Source organism: Pteropus alecto, unplaced genomic scaffold (genome assembly GCF_000325575.1).
Source record: "Pteropus alecto unplaced genomic scaffold, ASM32557v1 scaffold95, whole genome shotgun sequence".
Classification (NCBI taxonomy): domain Eukaryota; kingdom Metazoa; phylum Chordata; class Mammalia; order Chiroptera; family Pteropodidae; genus Pteropus; species Pteropus alecto.
In genome coordinates, this window is record NW_006441071.1 from 2,863,817 (window position 1) to 2,891,755 (window position 27,939).

General features: G+C 37.8%; 1 protein-coding gene across 1 annotated transcript in view; it reads right to left on the reverse strand.

Annotated features, from left to right (window-relative positions):
* Window positions 1-20,811, reverse strand: part of SH3GL2 (SH3 domain containing GRB2 like 2, endophilin A1) — a 141,624-nt gene extending 120,813 nt beyond the window's left edge. Inside the window, exon 1 of the mRNA XM_015594447.2 lies at window positions 20,744-20,811. Coding sequence (XP_015449933.2) covers window positions 20,744-20,800 — 57 coding nt within the window. The 5' untranslated portion in view covers window positions 20,801-20,811. The remainder of the gene's footprint in view (window positions 1-20,743) is intronic.
* Between the last annotated feature and the right edge of the window lie 7,128 nt (window positions 20,812-27,939).

Genomic DNA, 27,939 nt, shown 5'->3' on the forward strand with positions numbered 1-27,939 from the left:
GCCTGACCCTGTAGCTCAGGGTGTAAGGCAGGGACCAACCCTGGACAGGACACTCTTCCATCACAGGGCATATCACATCCACACTCATACAGACTGGGACAATCAGACACATAGATGAACCTCCCATGTATTACTTTGGGATGTGGGAGGAAACTAGAGCACCCAGGGAAATCCCAAATAGACATAGACAGAGTGTGCAAACTCCACAAAGACTGTGGCCCAGGATTCCTTTTTTCTCACCAATGTTACAACAAAACATTATTCGAGGACCTGCTGTATTCCAAACAGGCCCAGAATCTATAATAAAGTCTGCTTTATTCTTTATATTAGTATTTGACTGTGACTTTACAAAGTATGCTTCTGTTAAATGACCACGAAAACATCAAGTGGACATCACTTCAAATACCTTCAACAAATCTATAAAGTAACATGAGCATGAAATTTGAGGAACAAACAGAACAGATTTCATATTCTTTTGTGTACTTCAAATTGTTACAAGGATGTCATTTATTTATACTTTAAGTAAAATCCTAGCAATAATCACATTGTATTTTATATCAATACACAAAAATAATATTTTATTCCATAACTGCAGTGAGAATCTGAATGAAAATCACATCATCTCAACTGTTGTTTTTAGTTGAAATTCTAATCAGAGGTGGTATGAAGTCAACTTTACTCTCTCCAGGAAGATATCGTTGTCAGTATATTAGATATGTATGGGACACTAAATAAAAACTAGTGGGTAGGAAGGCCTTTTATTTAATTTAATTAATTTATTTTTTGCTTAGACCATTGATAACATTTTTTTAATTTTTTTTTTTTTTGGTTAACAAAACCTGTTAAGCTTCAGCTGTACATTTTAACAGTAAGGCATACATATATTTACATTGTGTGTTCACCCCCCATAGTTAGATTTCTTTCTGTCACCATATATTTGACCCCTTTTACCACCCCTCTCCCCACAAGGCCTTTCTTTTAAATTAACTTTAAGTATGAGTCATTCTACATTTCTTTCCCAGTAGAACATCTGGATGTATTAAACACCATTTTGGTACAAACCTGTCAAAACTGTTAACTGTGATTTTTCTTCCTCATTTCTCCCTGTTACAATAGACGTATAACGAATTGGTTTGAAATGTTTATCTGTTAAAAATTTAAGCTTAGTGGAAAAAGTATCTAAACTTCTCCAAGAAAAAAAGTATTATACATTTTTTATTCAAAATAACTGAAAACATTCATTATTTTCCTTATGCTTGGAATGATCCTTATATGTTCCTATTAAAAGAAAACTTTGTTGCCTCATTTGAACTAAGTCTAATGAAGCAAACTCACTTGTATAAGTAATATAGGCACATAGCAAACTAATTTATTTTTCATTTGATGTAGAAAAAGTAAGTTTTATGGCATTTCCCACTGTCCTTTTAAATATCATACCTTTAGTAACTTATAGATTTATCTGTCATACCATTATTATGGTTTCATTTAAATCACACTGAAAACAGGGACCTTTTGACCAAATCAGAATGCAGTATTTGTTATGTAAAGTGAGCTATTAAATTCGAAATATGGTTGTAATTCTGCCTTAAAAAGTGTATACTATAGAACCTTATGATGCATGCTTAATATAAGGGAAAAGGCATAAAAGCCTACACAAATAGATTTATTTGTCTACGCAGACACACAGGAAACACAATTAGACTCTGAATAAAATAAAATCCCTGATGAAGTGGTGCTTCTTGTATCTAGATTTCACTGTAATAATTCAAAAAAAATTGGTTGATGATGTGACGCACAGGCCACAGTACTTTGCTGCTAGGTTCTCCTTTGTAACTGATGTTATCACCTCCTGTTAGGAGTGGCTTTCATCATTTCAAGCTGAATGAACAAAAGTTATCACAGGAAACTCTTGAACATTTCACATACACCAAAACACAGAAGTGAGACAATAGTTGAGATCAGTCAATACAATGATTTAGAACCTTAAGCAGCTACTTGAATGAAGCCAATGGCTTATTTCCTGAACAGCTTTGATTCTATATATACATTTATTTTCCAAAATATACTGAGTTAGTATATTTTGGAAAATAAATGTATATATAATGATGGCAACAAGAAAATAGTCCAAAGGAACTCTCCTTCTCAAGTATCTAAATAACTTACCAACATAAAAAATAAATACTGCCTATTTTTTTAGCAAATTAAATTGGCATGCTAGCCAAATTTCTTTGCCTGGCATTCATCTTTAATGATTGGGTCCCAAATTACCTTTGCCATCCAGCTTCTTACCCTTATTGAGTACCTTAATGTACCTTAACCGACTACTTAATAGTCCTCAATGCCGTCTCAACACTGTAGTACAAGCATTCCCCTAATCTTGAGCATGCTCTTTCCCCTAAGCACTGATCTTCATATATAAAAAATCTTGTCAATGTTCAAGGTCCAATTTAAAGGATGCCTCTGAATCTGTGCGTGCCTACACGCCACACTGTGTACTAAATGCTTAACATACATTATTTATCTTACTCTGTACAATCCCTTCCCAGTGGTAGCCATAACAGCTACTACCATTGAGTACTTAAACGTGGTACCAAATGTTTTTTAGCATGATTGTATTTAACCCTCATAACAAACTAGTTTGTTAATCCCATTCTACAGATGAGGAATGTGAGACTTTGGATGTTAACTGTGGAAAGTTAGGACTATCAGCTCTGTGGTCTTAATCTGAATCCCAGCTCCACCACTTGCATCTTCCTAAAGCAACAGTTTCCTCAATTATTACAGAATGTGTGTGTGTGTGTGTGTGTGTGTGTGTGCGTGTGTGTGTGACAAGAGCTCTTTCATAGAGCTGTTGTAAGTATTAAATGAAAATCACCCACATGAAACACTTAGCACAGCATCTGGCATACAACGTAAACTTGTGGAGTGTTAGCTATTTATTATTCATTTCATTCTTCCCCACAATATCTAGCATAGTGCTTTGCACATAGGAGAAACAAAAACTATATTAGTGATTAGAGAACTTTCCATCCTCTTAAAATAAATTCCTTTACAAATTAATTTAGAAATGAAGTTTGTGCCCTGTTAATTTCAGATCATTAGGAAACAAGAATCTGAATTCAAGATGTTTATGGGTTAATTTCATTGACATATCTTTCCTCTCATCTGCTACCACAAGCAGCATGCACTCCAAGCAGTGGGGAGATGGTGACTGAGCTTAACTTCGGAGGGACCTGAAAAGCTACTTGCTGGGAAACACTACTGGGTGTTAGAAGGCTAAAATGTAACATTCAACACAAGCATAGCATCTGTAATATTAGAAAATTGATAAAATAATCAGCATCTACTCCCCAAAATTCTCCTTTATAAAAGCTTAATAATTTTTTAAAATAAACTCATGTAGGAAAGAACCAAACACAAATTTTCAAATTTGTTATAATCAACAGAATCATATAATTCTACATCTAAATTTAATTCCAGTATTTTACTTAGAATTTATGCATAAATTTAGGCAACCTCTAAAGGCAAGTTTTTCTATATTTTTTAACATGAATCAACATGCAAAGGATTTTAACTGTGACTGCAAAAACTACAAGAAAAATTTGAAGAACACTTTGTTGATATTGATACATTTAGACTTGCTTTTCTTTTTCAACATTTACGTATCTTAAGATGTGGTCTCCACACCAAGTCTAATGACATGTTACCATGCAAAGTTATTACATCATCACTGACTATGTTCCCCTTCACCTTTTTCACTCATCTCTTTAACCCCCTCATCTGTAGAGAGCCCAGAAATAAACCCCACTTATATGGTCAATTAATCTATGACAAAGGTGGCAAGAACATACGATTGAGAAATGACAGTCCCAAGTGGTGTTGGGAAATCTAAAAAATGAAACTGGACCACTCTCTTATACCATATACAAAAATAAACTGAAAATGAATTAAAGATTTAAATGTATGACCTGAAACTATAAAACTCGTAGAAGAAAACATAGGTAGTAAACTATTTGACATGAGTCTTAGCAATATCTTTTTTGGTATGTCCCCTTGAGCAAGGGAAACGGCAAAAATAAACAAATGGGACTTCATCAAACTAAAAAGCTTCTGCACAGCAAAGGAAACCATCGACAAAATGAAAAGACAACCTACTGCATGGGAGAAGATATTTGCAAATGATATATCCAATAAAGAGTTGATATCCAAAATATATAAGGAACTTATACAACTCAATAACAAAAAATAAACAAAAATTTGCAGAGGACATGAAGAGACATAACTCCAAAAAGGACAAACAGATGGCCAAACAGACATGAAAAGATGCTCAACATCACTAATAATCAGGGAAATGCAAATAAAAACCACAATGAAATGCTACCTCACACCAGTCTGTATGGCAATTATCAAAAATTCAACAAATAACAAGTGTTGGCAAGGATGTGGAGAAAGGGAACCCTTGTGCACTGTTGGTGGAGCTGCGAATTGGTGCAGCCACTATGGAAAACAGTATGGAAGTGTTCCTCAAGCTTTTATACATTTACATTCTCCCCTTAATTAAAAAAGTTAAAATTCTCTGCTATTAACTATTATGCTACATTATACAACATGTTGAAAAAAATATTCTATTAGGCCTAAATGATATGCTCAAACTGATCTGAATATTTGTATAATATAGCCTTCATTTCAAGGACATGGTAATAGTAAGTAAAGGAATAAATAAAAGTCATAGTAAATAAACATTTCGAGTAAACCTTTTCAAAACATTCCCAGGCTTTGGAGCTGAGAAAACTGCAAGAAGCATCATGGGGAAACAGTAAAGCTGCCAGCCCTGCTGAGGACCGTGTCCTGGCATGGTACTGCCACATCTGACAGATAGTTTCAGTTCATGTTCAAAGCAGGCTGCAAGGGGGGCAAGACTTGCCCCTGTTTCACAGAGGAAAAAACCTGTTGAAAGAGGTCCTGTTAAAGAAATGCTAATGTTGTTGGTTTTAATATTATGAAGTACAAGCTCTCTACTTCACAATAGAAAATGTGTCCCATAAACCTGACCACTCTTTTAATAGTAAGTGGAAATAATGCTCTTGGAAAAAATAATAAAGAGCCAGCAAATTGGATTAATTTGTTTTTGTTTTTGTTTTTTTTTTTTAAAAAAGGAAAATAATAGTCTCTTTCTAAATTCTCTAGTCACATAATAGCAAGTAAAAGAATGAGTACAAAATGTTTAGAAGAATAATTCTTTATTATCACATTTAATTGAGAAACGCTTCATTGGTAGAATAAAATGAACTGGCAGAGGCAACATATTTTTTTAATGTTTTTGCTTTATTGAGGTATATTTTATAATTTCACTAATTACAATTAAAATAATAAATTACAATTAAAGTCACTTATTTTAACTGTGCAGTGTGATGACATTTTGTAATTGCATACAACCTTATAACCTCCACTACATTCAAATTACAACAATATCATCATCACAAAATGTTTCATGGTATTCCTCTGCAATTCCAATATGGTCTCCAAGTTTCCAGCACAGGAAATCACTGATTTACTTTCTATCACTAGTTTTGGCAATTATAAACTTTCACATAAACAAAATCAGAGAGTATTTATTATTTTGAGTTTTGACCTCTTTCACTTAGCATAATTGTTTAAGATTCACTAAAATTCAACATGTATCTGCATATATTAATATTTTATTCCTTTTTACTTTTGAGTAGTATTCCATAGTACAGATATGCCATATTTAGGTTGTATCCAGTTTGAAATTACTATGAATAGTCCTGCTATTCGCATTCACATTAAAGTCTATATGGACATATGTTTTCATTTCTCTTTGATAAATACCAAGGTGTTGGATTGCTGAATTATATGGCAAATTTATATGGCAAATTTAGAATGGCAAATTTATATGGCAAATTTATATGGCAAATTTATAGTTTAGCTTTAGAAGATACTACCATACTGTTTTACAATTTACATTCCCACCAGCAAAGTATAATGGTTCCAGTTGCTCCACATCCTCACCAAAATTTGGTATTGTTAGTCTTTTTAATTTCTGCCATTCTAATGGGTATGTAGTGGTATCTCACTGTGGTTTTAATATGCATTTCCCTGACAAATAGTGATAGTGAGAATATTTTCATGTATTTATTGGTTATTTATGAATCTTCTTTTCAGACATGCCTATTCAAATCTTATGCCCAAATTTTAATTGGATTGTCTGTCATATTATTGTGTTGTAAGAGTTCTTTATATGTTCTAAATGCAAGCCCTTTGTCAGATTTGTGTTTTACAAATATTTTCTCCCAGTTTATAACTTGCCTTTTTCCCTTAGGTATTCTTTGAAAGATACAAAAGGTTTTGAACTTTGATAAAGTTCATTTTACCACTTTTTTCTTTTGTAGTTCATGCTTTTTGTGTCCTGCTTAAGAAATTTTATATTAGAAATCTAATCCAATGTCATGAGAGAAATGGAAATGGTTTCACTTTAATTCCCACAACTCAGAATTCACACATTCATTCAATACACCTTTATAGAGCAACTGTTACATAAAATGCACTTGGCTAGTAGCCTTCCTGCCAAAGTCACTTTCTAGTCAGTTTTAATATACCGCAGGGCTTAACAACTGGGAAATCAACATTTGTTCTTATATATGGAATAAAGGTAAGGGAAATAGACTTTAAAAATACATACATGTCAGTCCCCATAGGTTATAACTGTTATGGAAAACCCTAGGAGGTAGTTACTACCCGTTTTCACCTCATGGTTAAGAACATGAACTCTGGAGCCAGGCTACTCATGTTCAAATCCCAGCCCCATCATTTCCTAGCTAAATGACCTTGATGCTACCTAACCTCCCCATGCCTTAATTTCCTCATCTGTAGCATAGAGAAAAATAATGATACCTACCTAGAAAGGCCATTATAAATATTAATGACATAATGTGTACAGAGTGCAAGCACAGTGCCTATCATATAGTAAATACTATGTATGTATAAGTTCTCTCCATATTTACTTTATAGAGAAATCAAATGGATAAGATGCAAACTTATTTGTCTGAGGACGGAAAGTCACTAGGGGCTCTCAAAATGTGATTCTTAGACCAGCAGCACCAATCTCACCATGAAACTTTCTAGAAATGAAAATTCTCAGACCAACTTGAACTCTAGAGGTAGAGCCCATTAATGTGGTCCTGACAAAGCCCAGTGATTTTGATGTCCATTAAAGTTTGAGACCCAGGAAATGAGAGAAGCCAGACACCACAGTCTAGAGCGATGAACCTACAGGATGATGGGGAGGGGTGATTGGTGGGACCATTCTAGTGGGGAGAGGGTAGCAGCTTAGCTAAAGGGGGGCCCATCTGCCTATTGAGGTCGACTCAAAGGGCCAAGGTGACCACAGTGGAGATTGGTGGTTCAGGCTGAGCCCACGAGACAAAGGCACTGTTGCTCTGCAGGTCTTCCAGGCCCACGAGAAGAGGGTCATGGTGAGGCTGTCTCATTCTAAGACTCATCTCACATGTGACCTTCTCGAAGGCTCATCTTGTCCAAAATAGTTTTCCATCACCCCTAACTCTTCATTTCATCATTTGGTTTTCTGCATGGCATTTTTCATAACTGACTATGCTTTCATTTACATGTTGACTTTTTGTCTGTCTCTACTAATACTAAGAGGCTCCATGAGGACAGAGAAATAACCTGTTTTATTTTCAAATCTCTAGCTCTCTGCCTCAGGCATAAGAGGCAGCAAGCACTCAGTAAATATTTGTATACTGGATGAATAAACAAATGAATGTCCAATAGCACTATTACATCTTTAATAATGACTTGAAAATTGTGCTGGGAAATAAGAAAACAGTAAGCGCTTCTCAGGGTTATCTGGCAAAACATCAGTCCTATGAAATCAGCATTTTAAGATCAAAAGGCAAACTGCATGGAGGAATGGAAATTGAGTATTTGATCTAGTTTACTGGTAATAACGACATGAGTGGCTTCTCTTATCTGGGCACTTGCTAGGACCACAGGCTCTACACTAGGCACTTCCCTACATTCTCCGACTCCCCCAAAACAAACACTGAGGTTGTTTTGAACACATGAACGATAACTTCTGAGGTTATTATCCCACCTTAACTGATAAGGAAGTTGAGGCTCAGAAAGGAGAAGACATTTGCCATAAGGTTCATCACAGGTAAATGAACGAGACAGGACTCACACCACACTTCTGTGTCCGAAGACCATGTTATTTCCACTATTTCTGTGTCCTCATACAGGCCAGTGCGGAATTGTCTTTCATATAAATCCATTCTTTCAGAGATGTTACAACACAGTTCCTGGCTGTAGGAGTTCACAACCAAGGGAAGAACACAGACATATCAACAGATAATAATAGTGCAACGAGTACTACTCAGAAGCTGTGAGAAGAGGTTTATGAGATTCAGAAGCAGTTCCCAGGGTTCCCAAACAACTCTTACGTAAGATTTGGAATGTAAGAATGATCTGTTTGGGCTCGAATCTGATGGCCATACCCCAATCATTCTCCACTTACCAGCAATGCTTACTCAAGTAGTAAGTGGCTAAAGCTGTGATATAGTCTTAACTATCGGGCTAAAATGTATCATAAGCCAAATTAACCACCCAGTGTTTGTTACATCCTAAAAGTATCAAACCCAAATGCCTCAATTTACTACACGCTCCATCTAATAACTTCAGTTTTCAGAGGACACACCTACTACAGAAGAGAACATTTTAGCAAGAAATACTACTTTTACTATGTTCATCTTGTGAATGCTTTTTCCTTCCAGGAAATAAGAAAGTTAGAGCAGGCATTCTACTTTAAGCAAAACGAAGACATTTAGCAGGAACAATACATTCACATGTATAAAGTGACTTAAGACCTCCTTTTTGCTCTAGTGTCTAACATACCAGAATAGCTATTAAGAATTTAAATCAATAAAAAATCACCCAGGAAAAACAACGCAGGCAATTGTTTCAACAATAAATAGAGACAGCTGGCCTTAATTTTGGTTTTCACTTTCAATACTATGTCAAGGACAAGGTGACTAGTGCCAGTTCAGTGGACACAAGAAAAACAATGTCTGAATTAAATGTCTACTTTAAATTGTTTTCCAGTACAGGTTAAACATCTGGCTTGATGTAGGGTTATTAACTCTATGACTAGTAAACTTGCACAATCTTCCTGGACCAAAAGAAAATATCTGATTTCCTCTAACATCTAAAAACAGCTAAATGGCTGGAAGCTGTATCGTGGCATGAATCCAATTGTGAAGAAGGTCATCTTTCAGATTTATGATTAACATGGAGAATGGAACCATGGATCAAGGCTGTACCACGTAGCTGTAGATCACAAGGTTTCCATACACAAAGAGTTTTGGTGTGGGGTAAAATGCTGGGAATTCCAGATAGGTTAGGCAGGTTGTCTATGACATAGTTCATCCATTCATTTTTTAAAATATTTCCATGCTGCCCGCAGTGGCAAGTTCTGTGCTGGAATCTAAAAGTCTGATAAAAAGGTAACAAAATATAGCTTAGCCTTCCTAATCCAAGGTTGCTTTGTGCTACGTACATCTTTTTAAAGAGTTACTATTGTTTAAAATCCCCATCATTAATACTCCACACTCAACCTGCATGCAAGAGACATTTCAAGGAGATAATGCAGCCCAGCCAATTCCCCTGTTGTATACACTCAGAGCGCCCCGGACTGTACCTTGCATAGAAGGCACCTGCCTGCTCAGCTTGACTAGGTGCTGGCTGAGAGCAGGAACTGTGCATCTCTAGCTTCCAGAATCAGGTGCTGGACACCATTTTGGTGCCCACATGACTAAATTAAATTGAGCTCTTAAAGATGAAGCAGTTTAACCCAGGCCTCATGAATCAGTCAGGTGCTTATCTCACCACCCCTTTCTTTGTCCACTTCATCCTAGTTAGAGACATTCAAATAGGTACTAGCTTCGGACCCTGTGCTTCTCCACAGAAGCTTTCAGCGTACCATAATGTAAGAGCATGCTTATCCTTCTCTATCCGGGACCCTGCTACAAGATCCACAAGGTAGAAAGCCTGACTGTATTGTTTAGTTCTGTAATTTCCAGCACCAGAAGAGTGCCTAGCATTTACTTGGGGCTCAAAATTTATTTGCCAACTCAAGTGTCCAAAGACATCTTCTCTATACCTTTCACAGGAGACATAAAAGGGCACTGAACAAACCACAGACCAACAAGACATAAGAGAGAATGACAAAGCTAGCCTAACCTTAATATTTAGCCTTTAGAAAAACACCTAGAAACATTTAAATGATTTACCCAAGTCACACAAGTTAATAGCAGAATCAAGACTTGAAGCTAAGTCTCCACTGACTGCCAATGAGCCCAGTCCTGTGCTAGGCATAAGCAGACTAGGGCAACAGTCCTTAACCCTCGGGCCGTAGACCAGTACCCATCTGTGGCCTGTTAGGAACCGGGCCACAAAGCAGGAGGTAAACAGTAGGAGAGTGAACAAAGTTTCATCTGTATTTGCAGCTTCTCCCCAGTGCTAGCATCACTATCTCAATTTCACCTCAGATCATCAGGCGTTAGATTATCTTAGGCAAACCGGTCCCTGGTGCCTAAAAGGTTGGGGACTGCTGAATTAAGAGAGTCCAAATCCTCTACAGTCATTATGGGAGAAAGGGGCCATGACTGAACAAATTATCACTGGCCAGTTCTGTCTGGACCACAAACAGCAAGCAGAGAGACTGGGCCTTAGAACCAATCTCCACCTCCTATACCCCCATCTCCCAAAAGGGATTTTGAAGCCCCTAAAGCTACATCATCATTGTACAATAAACTAAGGAAATATCTGATTTCCAGATTAACTGCTAATTAGCAGTAATCAGTTCATCTCTGGTCTTGCCTAGTTGCTAGGTTCAGTGGTGTTATATGAGCACCACCAATTTCTTAAAACAATAAGAAAAAAGCAAGAAGCCAGGGCATATGCCTTTTGCTACCCACCACATTCTGCCCTTCCCAGTCAGTCCACTTGCTGGCCTTCCTAACACTGAAATCCTATGCATATGCTGTCCTACAAGCTTCTCACTAAGGGAGTGGCATGTTTCTGAATACGAGGTCAAAGACTTCTGTGTACAACTACAGCAGCATCCAGTAATATTCGATATGTACTTAATAAAATTCTAACACAGATATATTGATTTTGGAAGACTGTTATGAAATGAAAGGTAGCATGCTAGAAATTATAAATGAAAAAACTACTTCCATCACCTTGTTATCAACACCATTCATTCACTCAATAAATATTTCACAGCCTTCAGTTATAAATGGACTGGTAAAGGTATTTTACAGCTTCCCATATTCGCCTATTCATGTACAATTTATTTGCTTATTCACTGAACACAAGTTGTATCTTAGACCCTGAGAACATGATCAAAGGTATAGCCTCAATTTCCAAAGACAGAGATTCTGAGGATAATTAAATTTGAGAGTCACTTGTGAAGCTTGCTAAAAGTGAGGATTCTTGTACATGACTCTAAGAGACTTGGCTCCAGAAGGAATGAGATGTGAACCAGGAATCCATGCTTGTTATCAGTCGCATGCCCGCAAGTGATTCTATTGTGGATTGCCTTTAAACAGAGGTCTAAGAGAAGTCAGAATATATACAGAAAGAAATACTCATGGAAGCACCTGAAAGTTCAAATCATTGTCAATGAACAGGCCTCTAGGAACTGAAAAATCTGGTCACAGCTGTATGCACAAGGTGGGTTTTAGACTGGATGACCACAAAAAGTGAAAGCTGCATAAATGGAAAAGAAATAGGTTTAAGGCAAGGTACAAACGCTGTTTGAATATACAACAAGGGAATCCACTTAACATGGCAAAAATCTTGTGCCAGATGGCCAAAAATCAGTATCTCGGTTCTTTAAATCTTATTTTTTACCAAACTACTCTTCAGAACCACCTAAGCTGCAGGTTCTAAAGGATATAATACCACGATTTTAGGAAAGAGACTTACAAATGCTGTATTTCATTTCTATCATGAAGCTATCATAATAATTTATTGAAATTAAAACATGATAGGATTTTAAAGATCATGCAACCCCCTTATTTAATAACTGCACACTCTGAGAGCCAGGACGGCCATGTGACTAGGCTCAGATTACACATTTCAGGAAAGGTAGAACTGGGGCCAGAGCCCAGGTCTCCTGGCTCCAGCCATTCCAATATTGCGCGATACTCATACGTAAAGGTCAGCAACCCAATTCAACTCGAAGTCCTCTGCAAAGGCCACATTATGAACTCTGATGCAGTTTCATATAGGTTGGACTAAAGGCATCGGGGGAAAAAAAGGCAATTTAATTTTCTAGAAATTAATTAAAGCATGGATTTGTATAAACAGCTGGTATTACACATCACCATATGCTGTGCTAGGGTGAGCATTACTTCTAAAAATATTAAAGCTTCTCTGACGAAATTGAATCCAAGATCAATTCTTAGCTGGCAACCTATATGAAGCCTTGTTTCACATGGAAGATCTATAAAAGCGTATTTGGCAAGATTTCATCCATTAATAGTTAGTACCCAATATACAATCCTCCCTTTAGCTGGACAAAACCTACTCAGAACTTTTTGCTGGAAATTAAAGCTACCCATTAAAACGAACTCCTCCAAACAAGCTGCTGGGCTTCTAGCTTCAAATACATGTTGTTACTTTATCTCCTCTCACCTTAAGATCATCAAATCAAAGGGTTTGAAGTCACCAAGCTATATCTCATTAGTTGACACCAGCATTTGTGTATACTTAACACACACAATTTAATTTTCTAGAAATTAATTAAAACACACAAAATACGCACACAAGCCAAATAAAGTTACCTGGCCATCTCCAGAACTAGAGATGTATTTTTAAGCGTGGCACTGTGTTTGAGAAACAGACTAATGCTCCTACTCTATTTCCAGCCAGTAAGAAGGTTCTATCTGGGTTGGGGTATTTAGGAAGGTGAGGGGGCAGGGAGAAGAGTCACATCTTGAACACCCTTGTGCCAGTGACAATGTTAACTGCCTGACCTATTTTGGCTCCCTTAAACTACAACCCATTCCTTTGAGTGATATAACCATGTCCAAAAGAGGACACAGGAGAGCAATTTGGCCATGGTCACAATGTCACATCTCTGGTATTCAATGACTTGAGCTTCATGCTGCAAAAACATTTCCTCGGAGGGCTAGCACTCCTTTGACCCAGGACATCTTAGAGCTCTTACATCTCCTGTGCACTGGCCTTCACACCAGCCTGTGCAATGGTGAGAAAAAAGTAAGAAATGTGAGGTATGAAGGGGTTAAAATAAAGTAGAAGGGAGGCTAAAGCCACACCTTGCCAGACCATGGTATCACTGAGTCACTAGAGCAGCAAAAAGAAACAATCCCCATGGTTCTTGCACAGAGAACCACACAGCCCCTCTGGATGGCAGGTGTCTTTTCAGCTAAGGCCATCTAGAACCTCTATCTCAGGAAGTTTATCTGGATTTTATTCTTTGTTTACACAGTTATCACAGAAGGATGAAAGAGCATGGTAGGATAACGAACACCTTTACCGTCTCCGAATGCCATCAGAGCACAGCCACAGCAATTTATTTTTTAATTGATGATATTCATAGCATTACATCCAAATTGCACTCCTAGAATTAAAATCCATGAGCTTCAGGGTTTATATTTTTCATGCTAATGTGGCTACACTAAAAACATCTTGTAATTATGATTACTTTCTTATTTCTAATTTTAAAAAATCAGATAACGAATGGGGTCTTCTTGCAAACACTTCACTTCTGCTACTCTTCGTTCTCCAGCTAAGTCACTGTAGGCAAGAAGGCCAGAAACTCTCAGCTGGGCTGGGAATGAAGAATCCAGCAAAGTGGCTGGGGATTGAGCACGTTCTGAAAGCTCTGCCATTACTCCCCCAAAGACCAAGCTAGGAAGAAGAGCTGAAGGTGTCCCGTGAGCAGCACCCATGCTTTGGGGTGCCTTTTGACACCACAGGATGAAGAAGAGGGAGCAGAACTAGAGGATGTCTTGTTGATGGATGCTAAGAAAATGACAGTTGGTGTTTTTGTTCTTTGATTGTATTGAAAGAACACTGGTTTTGAAATTTGGAATCTGGCAGATTTTCCTGGTAGTCCAAGTTCCTCTATTTAATAGCTTGAACATGTTATTTAATGTTTACCACCTACCTTACGGGGTAATGATGAGAATTAAATGAGGAAATGCACATAGTTCAGGGCCTAACACAAAGTCCTGGCTCAGAGCCCTGCTCAGGGAACCGAGAGGGAGCTAGGAAGAAGGGGAGAAAAACCCCAAAATGTTGCAGTAAAAAGAGGCCATTTTCAAGGCCTACTCTCCCTGGACTCTTCCACAAATTAAAGGGCTCAGAAATCTATAAGGGACACACAGCATGCAAAGCCAGTCCTCCAAGGGAAGGTAGAAAAGACATATTGGAGGCTGTGCTTTAAAGAAGGGCTGTCAAATATATATGAGAACCTGTAGAAAGCTATGGAATCTCCTCAGGAAAAAAACACATTAATACACGCAAATAACATCACACATTTCATTTTAGGGAGTGCACCCTAAGAACTCCTGACTTAATGGCCTTCAATTTGCTGGTAAAGGTTACCTGGTATGTCTCCGAAAGTAACTTCACTAGAATGCCATCCATCTGAAAATCCAAACACGTGAAGCCTTTAACAAAATAACAAAAATGAAACCAGAGCAGGAAATGTGAGAGGTGAGAACAGAGCCCAACTACGGCCTTTCTGAAGGCACACCTCAGGTCCAGTGAAGCCTCTGGAAGTGGCATCTGTGTAGTTCTCTAATGTCAGGCCACCTTCTCAGCTGCCCCTCACAAAGGTCCTCCTCAACACACCTTCTGGAGTTTCCAAACCTGGCCTCAGGCCAGAAGAAACCTGGAAATACTCATAGGGGGTGAGATCCTGACATATGGAGGCAATAAAAGGCACAGGTGCCAGGTAGAGGTCAGAACCCATCCCAGACCTCTGCCTGCTGAGGCATGTGAACACAGGCTCCCACAGGCTCCATCTGCTACGCCCCAGGGCCAGAGCCTCCCCCTGTGAACCATAACCAGAGAAACACAAGGATAACTGTCCCATCCCTATAAGAGAGCCCATCAGCTCAGATAAGGGAGATCAGGTGAAGAAGTCCAAAATAACGACAAGGAGAAAAGAACAGCTTTGCTGCTCTGCTTCATCAATTACCAAAGGAAAAAAAAAAAAAAGGGAGAATGATTGTACAGTTTTTCCCAACTGCCTTGGGGCAACCCTGGGGTTTAGGACATATTTCCTGGGTCTGGTTCTCCATGAGGACACAGAGTGACCTCAGGGTCTCTTTCACATTGAAAAAGTATATCCTCAATATGTGAAGCCCCACATAGAAAGCTGATTAAGAAGGAAGAAATCTGCCCCACTTCTTAGCTCCAGCACTTTCCAGTCCTAGGCCACTTCGAGGGGGCTCGCTTACCGGGTTCAGTCTTTGAATTTCCAAGACCAATGTGAAGGAGTATGGAATCAAGAGAGAGAAAAGCTGGTCAAGTCCCAGTTCTGCCACTTATTAGCTGTTTCCTTTTGAAAAGTTACTTTTTGCCTAATTTCCTCACCTGTAAAATGGGATTAATCTTTCCCCAATTACCACACAAGGCTCCTATGAAGAGCATCCCTTGATGGGACATGTAGGAATACTTTTTAAGTTGCTCCAAACAGTAAGAAAATGTCAGAAACTGTCAGGTAAATTGGGGGAAATGAGGGGAAGTGGATTGTACAAAATAAACCGTGTGTTCCCACGGCCCTGCAATTATAATTCTGCTCATTCCATGCAACAGAACAAGGTGAAGCTCCCAGATCAGGATCCAGTCGACAACAGGCATGGACCAATGGCCTCCACAGGCTGCTCCCATGGAACATCCTCCCTTCACCTCCTCTACCTGCTTACTCACTCATGATGATTCAATGTTTAAGGAGAGCCTACAGAGCTTAGTGAGTCAGCAGAACAACTCAAAGTGCAGGCATGGGAGAGGAACAGGATAAGGATGCCCAGTAAAATGCAGGCCAGACCCCTCCCAAAAAGGCACGGCCAGAGGAAAAGGGACACCATCTGTTAGGCTAACTCTAGCCAAGGCTTACAAATAAATGAAATACAAAAACAATCTTCATCTCAGATGTACTCTGAATGCATATTCATTTAACAAGTGCAAATCAGAACTGCCCTTCCTCTATACCTCACCATTTCAACTTAATTCAAAATACATCAACCAAGCAATTGGAAGTTTCCAAAGCACTGGCCTCACACTTCGTACAACTGAGAGGATCACTGAAAACATGCACCTTGAAATGCTGTACGCTTTCTTCACTAACAGGAATCTGGACTCCCCAAAGAAATGGCTGATTTCAGGGCTGGGGCAGAGTATACACAAGTTGACCCTGAAACAGCTCATTATGCCAGAAAGTAAAAAATGTTCTCAAAAAAAAATAATGGAAAAATACCACATAGGCAAAGAGCCAGCCTGAAGGGGCTCCCACTAGCCAACTCTGGGACAATTTGAGCACCAAAATAATTGAGTTTACTAGGGACTTATAAACCACTGGAAATCAGAAATTCATGAGTCCATACCAATAATAGACAGACAGAAATGAGGGAGGGTTCTTGCTTACAGTACCATGCTGAAAGCTGACTGGTAAACTTGGAAGGGGTACCAAGTTAGATGACACCGATTTTACACCTATCGCAAGATGGACTCCAGTAAAACTTGCCAATCGACACTAAATATTGCATTGATTTTGGTGAGAAGCAGAATATTTGCATGAACTTAAAGTGTCTCCTCATAGATTGGGAGGAAAAAAAAACAGTAAAAAAAACCAGTAATTATACAGTCAAGAAACTAAACAACATCTTGACAGAGTGATGACAATTAGCACTACCCATGGACATCATTTGCCTCCAGATGTGACATCTTGAGAAGGACACATCACCTATGAAATATTCCAACTGAAATTGTATAGCCAGAATCTGATCCATCCCCCTCGGATGGATGGGAAGGAGGAATAACAGAACCAATGCTTTATTTCACACTTTCAACAGCAAACAACCCCAAACTTAGGACCATTCTATATTTTTTAGAGGGAAGGGATGTATATCTTAAAAGCTATTTCAGTTTAAGAAAGCTAATGAATGAAATGACAGGAACTATCTGACCCTAGACTAGATCCTATAGTAGAGGACATTATAAAAGATATCGTTGAGTTAACTGGCCAACTTAGAATATAATTGTTAGATTTGATTCATAAAAACGATAATTACCAATGTTAAATTTACTAAAGTTGGTAACTGTACTGTGATTATATGAGACGATCCCAATTCTTAGGAAAGAAATATTTAGGTATTTAGAGGTAAAAGTTCATGATGTATGTAATATATCCTCAAAGTGGTTCAGAAAAACACATTGTGTGTGTGTGTGTGTGCGCGCGCACACGCGTGCACGCGCGTGTGTGTTTAGGAAACAATAAAGCAGAAAGCTGCATGTTGATTTGGGTAAAGGTACACAGGTATTCTTATGTAAGTTTGAAATTATTTCCAAACAAAAAGTAAAAACAAACAAAAATCACATGATTACATTCTTGAAACATTGTCAAGTCTTAGCTTCAAGCACATCATTCTCTTCTGGATTCCCTACTTCTTTGACTTCTCCCTAACAGGCAACTTTTCTTCAATTCATTCCCTAAAACTGATGGGTCTCTTGTTCTTAGTTTACACACTGGCCTACAAAGTCTCTCGTTCACATCTGAGGTTTGAACTACTCATAGACACACCACCACAGAAGTCCGTATTTCCAACCACTTTACTTACTGGACTTCTCCACCTGAATTCTCATGAGCTCGTCAAACACAATTCAACACTGCCAGAAGATAATTTCTAGATCTGGGGGACATTCAGACATAGCTTGGGACCTGATAAAAACACCACAGGCCACCAATCTCTTATTCCTCACTCTTACTTACCACTCTGGGGTCCCCTCTGATGGAAAGGAAAGGAGAAAGAACAGAACCGATGCTTTACTTCACACTTTCAAATAACACTTTCAAGCAAGCTACAGGAGAATAATTACCAAAAACCTCAAGAGAAATGGAAGAACTGGGGAAACAGCAAGTATAATTTCACTCTGCAATACATTAGCCAGCATAGTCTTCACTCTCAGAAACCACAGCAAGAGATGTCCCAAGCACATATCCTGTCAAACAAAGGACCAGCAGGCCAGGCTCAGCTCCATTACTCTTTACCCTCTATGGCTGCCTCTCACCTTCCTCATTTTGAAAATCAGGGTGCCCACTTTCTCAGGGAAGAAGACAGGCCTAGAGCTGCATCAGAAAACCACAGGTATTATTCAATCCCAGTTAATAGTTGGTATCACTTTTGTTTAATCTTTGTAGTAGGATACAAAATATAAGTTGAGGACATCTATGATGAAACACAGGCATCCCACAGGTAGAGGCTGAATCTGGAAACAGAAGATTTTTCACTCACAAGTGGCCTGGGTACCCAATTCCAAATGCCCCTATCACTATGGAAACATTTTAAATCAAGCTACTTCTTTAGAAATACCCCCTTTTAAGAAAGCTACTGAAATTACTACCCAGCTACTGGCAGACCTCCCATTTGGACATTGCAGATGGCTTATTTGCATATTATCGTTCTAGTTGATGACTGTTTGGGGGCTATGGGAAGCAGCAGATGGGTGGCAAACTTTTTTTTTTTTTATGTGTCACTCTGGCAAGTAACCAGGCTAATGAGTAATCACTAAATAATAATCTTTCGTAACAACTCATAATGAAAATTCATTAAAAGGTCACAAGAAAAAAATCAGTTTATAAATATAGAAAATTTCAAAATGACAAAAAAAGAAAGAGCCTGATCCTACTTTTCCCAAAATTTACATTTGGGAACAATCCAAAAAAGTCCAATCCATGGCTCTGAAGGCAGGACTTGGTTACTTCAAAAAACTTACACAAAATAGGGACATTGTCAGGGGAAAATTGAGGTGGAAAAATATAGAACTTAAAGGTTGGCAAGTAAAATTTTTACTGGGCTAAGTAGAAAACAAAGTAGAAAATTGAGACAATTACTGGCATAATTCCAGTCAAAAAGTCATCCTAATTTTGCCCAAAATAACTAGATAATTTAAAGCAAAATTTGTTTTCATCCTGAATTATCCACATAATGGCTTTAATTATCCATCACTTATCACATAGAGACAGGCAAAATGCACAATGATAAACAGGCATCTTCTAGTGAATTCCAGGTGTCTCTGCTGCTATCAGTCAGACTTAATCTCAAATAAATGTAGATATCATCCTGGCATCAAATCTTTCAGAATTAAAGAACAATGATTATCATCTCCACTTTCTTATCTGATTAGATTTATAAAAATTATTGCCAATGTTATGTGTGAATCAGGTATTGATCGTAATGAAATAAAGACACAGTATACAATGTCATTTTATGATTGTGAATACAGAGTATGTTATGAAAAGTAAGAAGTGAATTATGGTGTCACAGTGATCATCAGAACAACTTTTAACCCACCGGCTGATTAAGAGGTAAAACTGGCATATACTTGGTGGACATAAATTAGCAGTAGAAAGTAATTTTGCAATATGTACTAAGATTCAGTAATTTTAGTTCTGATCTGCCTCCAAAGAAATAATCCTGAATGCTGACAGTATTTTATGCACAAAGATATTCATGTAAAACTATCCAGAATAAAGAAAAAAAAGTCACAAACTATTTATTCAAAGGTTATTGATTATGCAAATAATGGCACAATCATACTACCAAGTTGTCTATAGATATTAAAGGGAGTTTTTAAAAGGGCATCCAAATGACTCAATTTTTTATGTCTGATACATGAAAACTACAGCGACCAATTAAAATTTTGTCAACGTCTTTAAAAGTTATAAAACTTTCACATAAACTACACATTGTAAATATCGAAAGAAAATCATTTTCTGATGACTACGAGGGCAAATCTGGTGAGCTTCAAAGCTAAGTCCCCAATAGCGTGGAGATAATGACCTTCTGAGTATCTCCATCTTTCAAATCCCTCCAATCTAACCAATCCTTTCCCCAAATTTGCTCCTCTCTCCTCCCTAGCCTTCCCCAACTAATGTTACCAATGTCTAGCAAGTCACTCAAACTAGAAAACCTAGTCTTGTCCCTCTTCCTTCACATCCAATCATCAAATCTGATGAATTTCCTCTTTCAAAACCTTTCTGATCTCTTTATTTCTCTCCACCCCGACTGCTGGCCCGTCAGCTAAAGTCACCACTGTTTCATGCCTAGAGTACTGCACCAATCCACTAAAGGCTGCCCCTCCAACTAGCAGAGTCAGGCTTTGCCTGGATTCAGATCCTGATTCTGTCACTTAGTAGCTGTTTGTGATCATGTTACTTTCCTTCTCTGTGTTTCAGTCTCATCAGTTACCTTGCAATAATAATAGTACCTACCTCAAGGGGCTGCTGTGAGGGTTAAATGAGTTAATATACATATAAACAATTAAAACAGTGCCTGACACCTAAGAAGCACTTACAACCATCTGCTATTATTGTTATTATAAACTTGATCCTCACTGCACCCCCAACACAAAGTGCAGTGTGTGGCACATATCCCCTAATGCCAGATACCTTTATTTCTGCCGACTCTTCATAATAATGTGAAATGGAGCTGCAATTTAACTTCATGAATCAACCTGAAAAGAAATGGTTATCAAATTTAATTTTCTTTTGAAATTTAAAGTTTCAAAAAACAGTTGTTCCAACTACTTAATTGGGGTGCTTTTTCCTGGGAAATTTTTATTTTTACCTCTAGCTTCCTGACAAATTAAAAAATTATACTAAATGTTGTCATCTGTCCATCTTCTCAGAAAACACCAAGCTTTCATATCTCAGAATCAGAAATCAGGGGAAAAAAATATTTTAACACTCAAGCTGATGAGGGTGAAATACTAGTGGAAGTATAATATGTTATGTTTTGCAGCATATATGAAAAGTCTGTAAAAAGTTACACAGGCTGGCTCAGCAATTCCCTTTAAAAATATTCCCTAAAGAAGTAACCAGAGATGTAAACAAATGTTTATATACGAACGTGTTCGTTTCATGCCAATGTTCTATTGTGAAAAAGTGAAAATAGCCTAAATGTCAAAAATAGAAGATTCTTTAAATAAATATGGTTTACTCAACTCTTATTTTAACTGGCGAAGCAGCCATTTAACAATCAGACTTTTGAAAAACATTTAACAAATATTTATGTGAAACTACAGAGAGTGGGGCAAAGGGGTTGGCGAGAGCGCTGCGAGGAAATACAACCAAATACAAACAGCGGCTTTCTCTAACTACTGAGATTAGCGACTATAGTCTTCTCTGTGCCAGAGTTCAAAGCCCGTTTCTGCAATTATAGTAGGAATGAGATCTTGACTCTGTTACTATGCCAGTTTCCTCACTTGTAAACAACAACAGAATTCTGAAGCTTAAATTAGTTAATACATGTAATGTGTTGAGAACAGCCCTGGCACACAGTAAGCACTGCAGAGATGAAATTCTTCTCAATAATCCTATGTCATTTTTGGAATTTAAAAAATCAATACACATTACTAATACTTCCTCATTTCTTAAAAGAAATCAAATGTGGCAAAAATTTAGACCAATATATAAATCCACCCATCCCTTATCAAAAACTTTTGAGGCTTGAAGTATTTCCAAATATATAACTTCAAATTTTTAGAAAGATGATACAATGCATTGAGCATTCTATATAAAATCGTAAGAAAGGTCTTCAATCAAACACACTGACTATGACACAGAGCAGGTGAGGTTTTACTGCTAAATAAGTTATGAAGAAACTATAATTTCAGAACTTTTAAATTGAGAAATGTGACTAAGGGATCCTGAATCTAGATTATCAAATGTTAGCATCATGGTAATATCAGCAGTCCAAAATGGCACATGGCTGGATTATAAATCGCTTCAGATGCTTGAACAAAGAATAATGACAATTTACTAAGACCTCAACTCTGGTAGGGTTCCACTAGAGCAGGTTTATCAACAGGGTACTACTTACATTTTTGGACTGGATAATTCTTTGTTGTGGTGTTCTGTCCTATGCACTGTAGAATGTTTAACAGGAACCCTGTTCTCTACCAAATGCCAACAGCACCTTGCCAGTTATGAAAACCAAAAATTCTCCAGACATTGCCAAATATCCCTGGGATTAGAAGTAGCAGGGAGTCAAAAATCATCCTAGGTAAAAAAAAAAAAAAAAAAAATCCACCGCTTTCCTCTCTGTATTCCACAACAGAAATCCAAACTGCAACTTCCCCTGGAATGCTGATGATTTCTTCGCCCCCTATAATATCCCAAACCCCAGTCAAAATGAACTTCTTGCTTTTGTATCCAAGTACAATATGAGTCTGCAACTCCAGGCTTTAGTTCACACTGGAATCCACCTCAAATGCCTGATCCCACCTGCCTTCATGCCTCCTAAGAGAAGATGGTCCTGACATACGGCTTCCCGAATAAGGCGTGTCTCACATTAAAGTATTGAAACCAGAGAGGTGAACAAGCTACAGGTGTCCAGAAACATGACTCCAAAGGCAAGCAATCTGTCAGATGAAAAACCGAATGTTTGGCTAGTTTTCATTATCTATGAAAGTGGGGAGGACAGGGAGGAATCACACAGGTCATCATTTCCCAAACTGGTTTCTCCCAGAAACTGTCCTGACAGATGTTAATAGGCATCTTGAAAGATGTGATGCTCAAGTAAATCTAAAAAATTATCTTTAACAGTTTGTTGTTAAAACCATGTAAGTACCTTGTCTTTAATATGCTAATTCTTTCATGAAGCTCCAAGAGTAAGTAGAGAACACTGCATTTCCCAAGCTTATTTGGCCATTAAATCCTGTTTTCCTTCTTCGAATAATGTTGACTTGCCTGATGAGGGTTCCAAGGAGCACCAGTCTGGGAATCAATGACAGAACCCTAACCTCCAGGGACAATCCTAAAACAACCTTTCAGCTATTGGTTTCCATATCTTTCTAAACAAGTCTACCTATGTGCACAATTTTATAAATCGCAGCATTGTTCAAAAGAGCAAAGTGAAAACATCTTAAATATACACAAATAGCACACTGGTTAATACAACAGAATACTACCCAACGTGAGACAACTGAGATGCTCTCAGTGTACTGATACAGAAGAATCTACAAAGTACATGAAAACAACCAGATAGAGATAGAATATTATGTTTTCATATGCCACTATTTACATGAGAAAGGAAGGAAAGGAAATTAAAATAACATATACAAGGTTGCCAACATATGCACGGATATCTGCAGAGAAACATGCTAACAGTAACACTGGCTGCCTCTGAGGAAGAGAACTAGCCAGGGGAGAAGCAGAATAGAGACACTGATGTCTAACCTTTTGTACTATTCTGACTGTATTATATATTCAGAAAGAAAATTAAAGTTAAAAATAAATATAAAAACCAATTTTACCAGTCTCTTTAGAATATAAATTAAAATTAAGATGCAATTATCTACTAAAACTGCAGGCTCTATTAGTAAAGAGGCAAAACGAGGAACTTAATCAATGATATGATTCGGAAGGCTGATATCTTTTTTTTTTTTTTTTTAATAATAAATAAAAGCGAAAATAGGTTTTGATAAAGCAGTAACAACATCCCATTCCCCTTCATGATTTCATAAAGATTCATCATCTAGCTATTCACTTTGCTCTTTCATTCGTAGCTCCTCCAACTCCCAGACCCTCCTCCTCCACCAATCCACAGATTTAAAAGTAAAAATACCACCTCCACGAAAATTACAACGGCTTCTTTTATTAGTTTAGTACATATGGATTTCATTTTGGCAGATTCCTCCTTGTCGATTCCAATTTTCAAAAAGTATCACCAGAACCAATTAGCTACAGTTAAAGCTGTACCATATATTAGGTTTTCCCCCAGTGGAACAAACTACAGCTGCCACTTTCCTGAAAAATGGGTCACTGATTCACCGTGTATATCATAGAAAGTCATCATGCCTCTTTGCTGGCATTGTATTTCCTTAAAAAAGAAAACATAAAGCTTCCTAATTTATCTTTTTCACAGGAACCTAAGTACATCACCCAGTGTGTGATACAGGCTTATACAAAATAGCTTAGTAAATAAACTTTCCTCAAAACATTAAGGCTAATGTAGGATAAATTAAAAATGGGTAACTCTCCACTACTAAACAAAGATCTCATTAATTAAGGAGACCTGGAGAAAGAATACTCGCTGCCTCAGAATTTCGAGTCCCATAAATACCTCTCTGGGTCCTGCCACTGAGCATAATTTTAACTTTCCCACTCAGAGAGCTAAAACCTGCCATGGAGTAGAGAAAGTAAAATGGTGTGAAACTATTTTTTGAGCAAATTATCAACTGACAAAAAATGATTACACTGATATTTGACTAAGTTCTACAAGGTCGGTGCTAAAATTTTTCTATCGAAAATAAACTATTATTTTCTAAGTTTTTCGCAATGAGCACATACTAATAGAGGAAAATAAAAAGTGTCGTAAGGGGAAAATTCAAATATGGAAAGATTACACGTTTTTAAACAGTAAATTTATTCATGGAAAACACAGGTGGTCAATCATATGGTTTTATTTGAGAATTTCTAAAATGTCCCGGAAAACACTTTTGGCAAAACAGACTCTGGGCAGGTCCATAGCCTCAACCAGTTGGTAGGCACCAGAAAGTCAACCTCTGATTCACCAAATTGTGTAAGAAACACTCAGCAATGAGTTGCTACCAGCCACTGGCACCTATAAGCAGACAGCACACAGCCAGTGTCTGGAGTAGTTAGGAGGGGCTGCAAGGGCAGATGACCCTCAGAGCAGGGAGGATAGGGCATTCTCAGATAGACCAGATGGGGCACACACATTAATGGCAGCAGGGTATCTCTGTGAGTCCCTGGTGGCCAGAAAGTTTGCCCATATACCTGGAAATGGTGCTGTATAGCCACTGGATACAGGGAAATTTGAATCTTAACCTTTCTGGGGCTCAGTTTTTCCATTTATAGAAGAGCAGTGGTATAAATGATAATAATACTAATACACAGCTCACAAGGTTGTTACATGTACATAGTGTTTATATAACACTCCCTGATATATGAGGTTCTCGATGAATGTTGACTGCCTGCTATTTTTCCAGCATTTGACCTATTACAAAAAATAGCTATCCTGTCCCAATTCCAGGGACACCAAAGATACTGACACAAATCTTTAACAGGCCAGCCCATCCTGCTCCCTGAAATCCAGCCAAGTCAATTTCCTTGACATAAGGGTTCAATCCTATCTTTTCTATTTCCTCCAACAGTGGGGTCTAGCTAACCCAGTCATGCTAATTTCCAAAATGATAAAAGACAATGATTTTAACCTTTTTTTAATCTTCTCAGAAACCATCCATTTTCATCATTAGAAACACAAATGCACATACACACAACAGCAACTTTGTCAGGATGTTGAGGAAGAACAGAATGCTTGTGATTTGCTTAAAATGATCAACACCTAGAAGAATAGTAGTCAGGTTAAAGAAAGAACCGTATATCCCAAAGAGATCTGTTAAGAAAGCATGTCCCCAAAAGTTAAAAAGATAGATAAATGGCATTTTGCCCAGAGTCTTCTCAAACAAAGCTAAATAATTGAGTCTACCCATCAAAGAGGGAGAAGGAGACAAGAGAATAAAGGACGTACAAAACCCTTTAGAAAGTGACCACACAAGATCTCCAGAATTGTCCTCAGTCATTTGATTTACCAGGCAGCCAGCCAAGTAAGGCACTGGTAATTTAGTGGAATTAAGATGAGTTTATGGAGAACAGAAGAGAGAAAGGGAAAGCTTTTCACATTGCTAAAACCAAAATAAGAATATCCAAATGACTGTGTAACAACCTAAGAACAATGAAATGCTAAAATGACTCCTGTGCAAGTATAAAAACATCTTCCTGCCATTCTTTTCCGCTTGTCACACGCACTATGAAATGATCACTGGAAAACCCAAGAACCAAGCAAAGATTTCCCCCAATCAGTACAGTATTTCTGCATGACACATTTCTTGAAAGGTTTTTAAATATCTCGAGAAAAATAAGTTATTCTTTTATCTGATAAAAATTTCAGAGCTTAGCACAGATGACATAGGAAAGAATGCTGTCTTCCTCTGTGGAGCTTAAAATTATCAAACTTTCAGAACTGCAGGGAACAGACTGCTTGGGGGAGAGACAATCATGTGGTTTCTTGCCAAAAACATAATCATTGTTGTTGTTTATCTGAACACAATATTTTGTCATTTTAATTTTCACCAACATCAGCTGGATATTTTGTAAAGACATGGAATAATTTTCAGCATATCATGGATGGCATACCATCGCTTTTATGAAAAAAGTGGTTGAAAAGGAACCAAAGCTTCATTTAAAAAAAAAATGGAAAGTACTAATATGGTATTTCTTCAACTGAAAGCCTGTAACAATGTTCCTAGTATTTCACTGTCATTCAGTTTTCAGATCCTAGAGCTTGAGACATTAGGAAAGCAACAGTTGCACTAAGAAATTACTCTTGTTGACTCAATGTACAAGGAAAAGACTCTCAACTTCACTGAGACTCAGAAAAAAGGCAGTATCACCTTACTCCTGCTCAAAATAAACTTAAGTAAAATGATAGCAAAAGAAAAGAATGAAGTACTGATGCATGCTACTACATGGATGGAGCTTGAAAATATTAAGTGAGAAAATTTATACACAAAAGGCCACATATTTTGATTCTTTCATATGTGAAATGTACAGAACAGGCAAATCTAATCCATAAAGACAGATATATGTTAGTGATTGTCAAAGGCTTCCAGGAAGGGGGTGGGCATGTGAAGGAAATGACCAGTGTGTGCTAACAGGTATAGAGTTTCTTTTCAGGGTGATGAAAATGTTTAAGATTGATTATGCTGACGGTTGCACAACTCTGTGAATATACTAAAAAACATTTAATTGCACAATTTAAATGAGTGAATTATATCTCATTAAATGTTATCTACAAAAAAAAATGTAAAATGAGACAAATACACTCTCGCATTCACAAACATACACAAACGAAAATGCATCCTCTCAGTCTCTCATACATCCCTCACCTTATTTTCAACTGCAGAATCTCCTGTTCTTTGAATTCTAGAACTGGTGCTTCAAAACTTAACCAACACAAGAATCACCTGCAGACCCTGTTAAGGAGCAGATTTTGACTCCTTAGGTTTGGGGTGGGGCCTGAGAGTCTGCATTTTCTAACAAACTCCCAGGGATGGCAAGGTCAGGAGGGTTGTGTCCTTCCCACACCATACATGTTTAACCACATATACAGACTCATGACATATCCGAAAGCACTAAACACTGACAAGAGCTATGGCCACAGATTGGCCCACAAGTCGCTCCCAGGCATATCACAGGAAGGGCCTTTCCTTCCTGTCCCTCCCACACGCATACTACAGAGAGAGGACGAGAGGCAATGCCACCACTAAACACTTGGACTTCCCTATACACAGATGGCTCAAAGGTTTGCTTTCTATGCCAGCTCAGCTGCTGTGAGACGTTCCACCAGGTACCTCTTCCTCTGAGCTGATTTCCTCATATGTACAACTGGAGCCAATACTATTAGCTGCCAACCTCACAGAGTTGTGACAAGGGTGAAATAAGAAAATGCATGTAAAAAGAGTTTAAAAAACCATAAAGTACTTTACAGTGTGCAGAAAGTGTTAGTCTAGTGGTTATTCCAATTTCCCTGATGAATACAAAAGACAAGGGAAGTCGGG